The sequence below is a fragment of the Bufo gargarizans genome, chromosome 2 (genome assembly GCF_014858855.1).
Source record: "Bufo gargarizans isolate SCDJY-AF-19 chromosome 2, ASM1485885v1, whole genome shotgun sequence".
Classification (NCBI taxonomy): Eukaryota; Metazoa; Chordata; class Amphibia; order Anura; family Bufonidae; genus Bufo; species Bufo gargarizans.
Window position 1 is genome coordinate 24,235,595 of NC_058081.1, and position 8,233 is coordinate 24,243,827.

The following is an 8,233-nucleotide window of genomic DNA, read 5'->3' on the forward strand; positions in this document are numbered from 1 at the left end:
ACACAATACTAACAATATGAACATAATATAACTGTTCTAAATACCTATTTTTGGCCTCTTGTTCCCATAAAACTCAGCTCTCAGTGGAGTGAATGTCTCTTCAGCTCCTATCTCTGGTGAATAATGATTTCAGCAGCTCCTGCTAGGGGAATTCCCAGACAGGCTGTGTGTGAGGCTGGCTGTGATTTGTGAAAACTGTTGCTGTGTGAAAAGCTGGCTGTGATTGGTCTAGACTTCTGCACAGCAACAACAGATTAACACTATGCTTTCTGTTGTTTCTGCTGTGTCACTGAGCTTACCTTACATTACAAAATGAATCTTAAAGGCATATTATCTTTTTCTGCTTCTGTGACCACAAAATATAACAGTTATATGACATCCAAAACATGATGTCACAGCAAATAACTCTGCTTGAGTCTTTAACATATGAACATAGGAACTGTATTAAGGTTATTAGCAGGTTTAGTATACACATATAAGGCTATACTAGCAACCTAGGACAGGTCTGGCCAGCCACACTCCCTATGCGTGGTACTGCAAGGCACAGTTTTCTACACCACTATAAAGGCTTTCCGCAGCCAGGAAATAGATGTTTTTTTAACGTGGTTCGCCGCAAATAAATTCATATTGAACTGATTTTTTATTTTATTTTTTGGGCTCATCTTTAGTGTGGTCATTACAGGGTTGAATACATTTATTTTTACAGTACAGTCATATCAACATTGCATGTGAAATACTTTGGTGTACCCTATATACCGTATTTCTTTTACTCGTTGGTTTTCAGAACTCTAAATGTAAATGATCCTTGAAAAGTATGTTTTTAGTGGCTTTCTGAACTTCTTTATTTCTTAAGCTGTAGACAATTGGGTTCAACAATGGAACTACAGCAATATACAACATGGAGATAATTTTATCCTGTTCTTGAGACCATTCATTTTCTGGTTTCATATTAAGCGTAAGAGATGTCAAGCAAAATAATAAGACCACTGTGAGATGAGAAGAACAGCTGGAGAAAGCCTTGAACCTCCCAGATGACGTCTGGATCTTTAGGATGGTGGAGATGATGAATATATAGGAAATAAGGATTAAGAGGAATGTGGAGAATCCTAAAGCGATACCATCTACAGTTATCAAAAGGTCAATTTTTACTGTCTCCATAGGGCATAGCTTTAGTATGGATTTCATATGACAAAAGAAATGGTTGATTTCACGAGAATTGCTGAATGATAATTTTGAGATTAGTAGAGGATACATCATTGCATTTAGCACACCAAGGCTGAGGGAGGAGACAGATAGTGTTGCACAAGTCTTTGGGTTCATAGACAGCATATAGTGTAATGGGGCACAAATGGCCATATACCGGTCATAGGCCATAGATGCAAGTATGAAAAATTCTGTTCCAATACAAAACACATAAAAAAATACTTGGGCAAAGCATTCTGGGTAAGATATTTTGATATCATCTGTGATAGTCACCACCATAAGCTTTGGTAAGATAACAGAGACATATATGATGTCCAGAACTGTGAGGTTACATAGAAAATAGTACATGGGTGTATGTAGCTGGGGGCTCAGACATACAATGGCAGTAATAAAAATATTCCCAATTACACAGAGCAAATACATTGATAAAATAGCAATGAAAATGAACAGCTGGAGGTTTCCATATCTGGTGAATGCACAGAGATAGAATTCTTGACGTACTGAGTAGTTATGGACATACATATTATGAAATAGAAATGTCCAATTAAAAAGTTCCTAAGGAATGTATTGTTACAGAATTAGTAGTAGCATTAGGGTAATAATCATCATCTCTAGCTTTCTATGTTCTAATATATATATATATATATATATATATATATATAAGCTTTCTATGTGCTAATATGAGCTTCTATGTACCTCTTGAAGCTCACCAAGAGAATGCCAAGAGTGTGCAAAGCAGTAATCAAAGCAAAAGGTGGCTACTTTGAAGAACCTAGAATATGACATATTTTCAGTTGTTTCACACTTTGTTGCTATGTATATAATTCCACATGTGTTAATTCATAGTTTTGATGCCTTCAGTGTGAATCTACAATTTTCATAGTCATGAAAATAAAGAAAACTCTTTGAATGAGAAGGTGTGTCCAAACTTTTGGTCTGTACTATATATATATATATATATATATATATATATATTTTATATATATATATATATATATATATATATCACTAATCCCTTGTTGATCGATGAAACAACTTGAAAGATGGCCTTGTCTCAGTATTGTTGAAATAATAGATTAGGGCATGGTCACCTAGGTAAAAATGCATTTTGAGGTGGATTTGACCCGTTTCAATACAGAGGGTGAAATCTGTGCCATATTTGTGGAGAATCATCAGATGCTTACAGTATGCCCTCAGACCTGAAGGGCATGTAAATTGGGTTTTGAAAAATTCTTATGAATTTTACCACCAGAGTTCCCCCATAGAGCATAACTCTATGTCACCTCTTCTGACATGTCTGTTTTAGTAAATACATGTTAGAACAATTCTGGAGCATCTTTTTATGTAACTCTTTGTTGCAGAATTCCTCTATTATTTCTACTAGGTTATCAATTTTTATTGGGGGCGTTTCTCTGTACAGTCTGATACTGTCCATCCATTCTTCCCCAGTCAGAGTGTGCAAGACTCACTGCCAACTGATGTCAACACCCCATTGATGATCCATCGATCAGATTGGTGGTGGTCTAACACCCAATATCTGCTCCAATCAACTGTTTTGTTATAGCTCTAGTGCAGGAGTAGGTGCTTGACCCAGACAACTCTGCCCTTCATAAACATTACCAATAGAGTGCCATCTAATATCTGGTACTAAAAGAGTGCCTGATTGAACAGTAGTATCCAATGAAAAGCAATTTTAGCGGACCACTGACACTGTACTGACACTGTTTCATTTGCTGTTAATATAGCATTTTAAAACATACTGTGCAAGTGATATTCAGACCTGACAGATGCTTAATTCTCCAACTGTTTAAAACTGTAAATAGGTCTAGCATATATATAAAAGGGTGAAAAAAGCTGAGAAAGCTGAGAAATATAGGCAGATACATATCAATTAGTGTTGATCGAGCACCAAAGTATTTGGGTGTTCGGGCCGAACACATTGCTATATTCGTGTTCTCGGCCGAGCACCCTAGTATAATGGAAATGAATGGGAGACAACCAGGCACCACCTGCTCTGAAGAGGGGAGGGTGCCTGGGCTATTGGAAAAAGGTCAGAAAGTGAATTAAACACCACCAAAATGGATTGGGAACACCATGGGGACGATGTATGGATGCATCTTGGACTCCCAGGTCGCTGCTGGGAACCATGTTGTCTGAGTTGTACGCCACTTTTACAGAAACTAACAAAAAAATCTATTTTACAGGAAAAATTGCTAGGAAACATTATTTCCTATATATTTAATTGTATATAAAGTGCAAGTGCTGCAATAAAATTACAAGCAAGAGGCAATCCAAAATAGCCTGTATATCACATAAAGGAGGGCCTCATTCACATTGTGGTACAATTGTTTAGGTAGTGAGACTCCTACACTCATAAACCCTATGCACTAAGTAAAAGGGCTGCCAAAAATTTCAGGAACTGGCACTCCAAAATACCCTTTCTTACACATAGGAGGGCATCATACACACTCTTGAAAAATTATGGCCTGCTGGTGACCCTCAAAAACATTTGGAGCAAGGACCTGCTGATCTGACCATCTAAAACCATAGGAGCGAGGGCCTGCTGCCGCAATAGTGACTCTAGATAACCTCTGGGCCAGTGCGCGTCCCTGTGATGGCGACGATCCATTTGGATGTCTGCCCTATCAACTTTTGATGTTCTTTTCTGCACCTACCATTGTGATCACAGGTAATGGGGAATCAGGGTTCCATGCCGGAGAGGGAGCTTTAGAAAGGGATACCACATCCAAGGGAGGTCAATGGCTGAAATCTGATTGGGTGGAGAGCGTGGGTCAAGTTATTAAAAGCGTGGCAATTACCCACTCCCGACTCGGGGAGGAAGTGACGATAAATAACAATACAGGACTATTAAGATGCCCTGTTATTGGAATGAGTAACAAAAATTTACAGGGAATGTCACTGCGGTATTTTGGATGAAAAAAAGTTATACAGGATGTATTTTATTTTTTTCCCTGTATCTGGGCCTGACAGCCACAAAATTAATTGAAGCGCAGATCACACAATTCAGGGATTATACAGTTGACAGCAAAAATGTGGATTATGTGAACAAAAATTATTATTTTCACTAATATTCTTCCTATCTCTGCCCCTGACACATAGAAGGTATTGCTGCACAGATGACACAAGTCACTGCAGACACCTTCTATATAGCAAAATAATCGCTATTTCAAAAGGAATATACATTTTTTTTTTAGTACAACACTAATTTTAATTGCTGCCACAACACACAATAGTCCTTAAAAGGACTTTTGGGTCTTTGAAACGTTTTAAAATTGAATAAATTGCGATCACAAACTCCCTACACTATCTGTCCCTTCCTAAGTGCAGCTCTCACTGACTCGCAATGAGACGAACCCGCGTCATCGGGTGCTATATAGCACCCGATGACGCATTCCGGCCAGCCAATCACTGTAATGCCAGCAGCCAATATGGCTACTGGGATTACAGTGATGGCAGTACTTACCTGCACGTTTATTGGCTGCTTAGCAGCCGCAAAACGTGCAGGGAGGAGACTCGAGCATGGCGCTCAAACACATGTGGTAATCGGCCGAGTACCGCCATGTGCCGAGGATAGCAATGCTCGAGCCGAACAAGTATTCGGCTGAGCATGCTCGCTCATCACTAGCATCTATCATACAACACAGTTAGGGAGGCGTCTGACTTTGATTGGCCCCAAATGTATTCAGCAGTAGGACAAGGCGCCAAAACATATGTCATGCGTAAAGAAGGACAAGCCTTGAAAGTGATGATATGGTCACCCCAGAGCACTGATCTCAGCGTCATCAAGTCTGTCTAGGATTTCATCAAGAAACAAAAGGATTTGAGCAAGCCTACATCCCCAGAGGATCCTTGATTAGTTCTCAAATGTGTTTGAACAACTTCCCTGCTGAGTTCCTCCAAAAACTGTTTAACAACTGTAGAAGAAGTGATGCTTTTTTGAAGGCAAAACGTGGTCACACCAAATATTGTTTTGGTTTCTATTTTGTTTTTATTCCATTTTTCCCCACCTGTTTAACATATATATCAATATATATACACAGTACAGACCAAAAGTTTGGACACACCTTCTCATTCAAAGAGTTTTCTTTATTTTCATGACTATGAAAATTGTAGATTCACACTGAATGCATCAAAACTATGAATTAACACATGTGGATGTCACGAGGGTGTCAAGAGCCACGCCTGACTCCGTTGTACCCGGGGTCAGGAGGTCGCAGCGGTTGGCTGCACGCTCTATGTCAGATAGGGAAGTTTCCTTATTGTAGCTTTCTGGGTTTGCTTTACAAACCCTTTTGGCTCACTCAGGGATCCGTAGCTCCTTCTCTCAGCTGTTCCTTGTCCAGCACTCCCAATCCTCCTTATATTCCCCTCTCACACTTCTCTGGTTGCCAGATATAGAGCTTCCTGCCTGGACATCTATTCTGACCCACTGGAGCTGTGTTGCTGCGTTCTCTGAGTGTTGCCTTAGAACGCTACCCTCCGGATCCCTGTTGGACCTTTGTGGACAATTGTTGCCGTCCACCTGGGTGTTTGTGTTTGTCTGTGTTTGTCTGTCCTCTCCCTGGTGTTTCCCTCTTAGTGCAGTGGTGAGGACTAGCGATCCCACCGGCCCGTTCATTATCTAGGGCTCATTTCAGGGAAAGCCAGGGTTTAGGCACGTGATCGCCGCACGGGTGAGGAACCCGTCTAGGGACGACAGGGCAGCCAGGTACCAGCTGCAAGGTGAGTTAGGGGTCACCACCTTTCCCTCTCCCTTGTGCAGGGCTTTCCCTGTTTTCCTCCCTGTGTGTGTTGCCGGTCATTACATTATATCTGGCCCTTATTTTTGTGTAGGTAAAAAATAAAAAATAAAAAATGGATGGATCCAATTGCTGCTCTGTCCGAACAATTTCATGGCCTGTCTTTGGAGGTGGCAGGATTGAAGGCGTCGGTCCTCCAGCAACAGCAGCAATTACAACAGACCGCAAGCCCAGCGGTTGCTACTGGTAACCAGGTTGTTGCGGAACCCAAGGTCCCTCTCCCTGACAGATTTTCTGGGGGAAGGGACAAGTTTTTGACGTTCCGTGAGGCCTGTAAACTATACTTTAAACTGCGTCCTTACTCCTCTGGTAATGAAGAACAGCGGGTGGGTGTTGTTATTTCCCTGCTGCAGGGGGACCCGCAGTCCTGGGAGTTCTCTTTACCTACTGATTCCCAGGCTCTTCGGTCAGTGGATGAGTTTTTCGGGGCCTTGGGTCTCATATATGACGACCCTGACCGAGTCGCACTGGCTGAATCAAAATTACGGAGACTCCTACAAGGAGAGCGGCCGGTAGAGGAGTATTGCTCTGACTTCCGTAGGTGGGCTACGGATACCCAATGGAACGACCCGGCTCTCAGGAGTCAGTTCTGCTCTGGGTTATCCGAAAGGGTTAAGGATGCGCTTGCATTGTATGAGACCCCCTTTTCCCTTGATGCAGTTATGTCCCTTTCTATCCGTATAGATAGACGCCTTAGGGACAGGTTGAAAAAACCGGAGCCATTGATAACCCCTCCCAAGCAGCAGTTAGTCTGTACGGACATAGACGAGCCTATGCAGCTAGGAGGAACTACTCGTCAGGTCCGTTCTCCTGAGGTTCGCCGTAGGCGTGGGGGTTGTTTTTTTTGTGGGGAGAGGGGTCATTTCATTAACGTCTGTCCTTCTTTCCTCAGAAACAAAAAAACCGTCGGAAAACTACTAACCCCAGGCTGTGTGGAGGATGTCAGCCGGGGGGTATACGTTTCCTCCATACGTACATCGCAATTTGTGTTGCCAGCGGTTATTGTTTTTGGTGATAAGACAGAGACTGTTTCTTTCTTTCTAGACAGTGGAGCAGGGGTAAATTTGATAGATGCCCATTTTGCCCGCACTATGGGTTTGTCTCTCTGTACGTTACAGAGACCTATTCCCATATTTGCTATAGATTCTGCTCCTCTGTCTCAGAGAAACCTCACCCACATCGTTCATAATTTACACCTTCGGGTAGGGGACCACCATAACGAGATGCTTTCATGTTATGTTCTGGAGGGGCTTCCCACTCCGGTGGTGCTGGGCCTACCCTGGTTGGTAGCGCACAATCCAGTGGTGGATTGGCAGGCCAGGGAGATATTGGAGTGGAGTGAGCCGTGCAGAGAAAATTGCTTAAATAGCAATTGCTTAGTCGCCTCCATAACTACCCTACCTACATTTGTTTCGGACATTGAGGACGTTTTTTCTGAAAAGGGTTGTCAGAAGTTACCTCCTCATCGTCCTTATGATTGCCCGGTTAACCTCTTTCCCGGCGCAAAATTACCCAAGACCAGGTTATATAATCTTTCAGGTCCAGAGAGACAAGCCATGAAGGATTATATCTCCGAGAGTTTGGCTAAGGGACACATCAGACCCTCTTCTTCACCCGTGGCTGCAGGGTTTTTCTTTGTTAAAAAGAAAGATGGGGGCCTGCGTCCTTGCCTAGATTTTCGTGAATTAAATCGGATAACCATCCGAGACCCATACCCTCTTCCTCTCATTCCTGACCTGTTTAACCAGATTGCGGGTGCTAGGTGGTTCTCCAAACTCGATCTTAGGGGGGCCTACAATCTGATTCGTATCAAGGAGGGGGATGAGTGGAAGACAGCTTTTAACACCCCTGAGGGGCATTATGAAAATCTAGTTATGCCTTTCGGCCTGACCAATGCTCCTGCCGTCTTTCAACATTTCGTTAATGACATTTTTAGTCATCTAATCGGCAGGTTTGTGGTAATATACCTAGATGATATCTTAATTTATTCGTCTGATCTGAAAACACATGAGGAGCATGTCAGACAAGTACGACAGGTCCTACGGACGAATGAATTATATGCTAAAATTGAAAAATGTGTTTTTGCCGTTCAGGAGATACAATTCCTAGGTTATTATTTATCTGCGTCAGGTTTCCGTATGGATCCTAGGATGGTCCAGGCAATTTTGGATTGGGATCTTCCTGAGAACCTCAAAGCACTACAACGGTTC

At 42.3% G+C, this 8,233-nt stretch overlaps 1 protein-coding gene across 1 annotated transcript; it reads right to left on the bottom strand.

The window, feature by feature from the left end:
• Positions 1-780: 780 nt before the first annotated feature.
• On the bottom strand, positions 781-1,725 carry LOC122925533 (olfactory receptor 8D1-like). The gene has a single exon (XM_044276891.1). The coding sequence runs from the start codon at positions 1,723-1,725 to the stop codon at positions 781-783; it is 945 nt and encodes a 314-aa protein (XP_044132826.1).
• Positions 1,726-8,233: the final 6,508 nt, after the last annotated feature.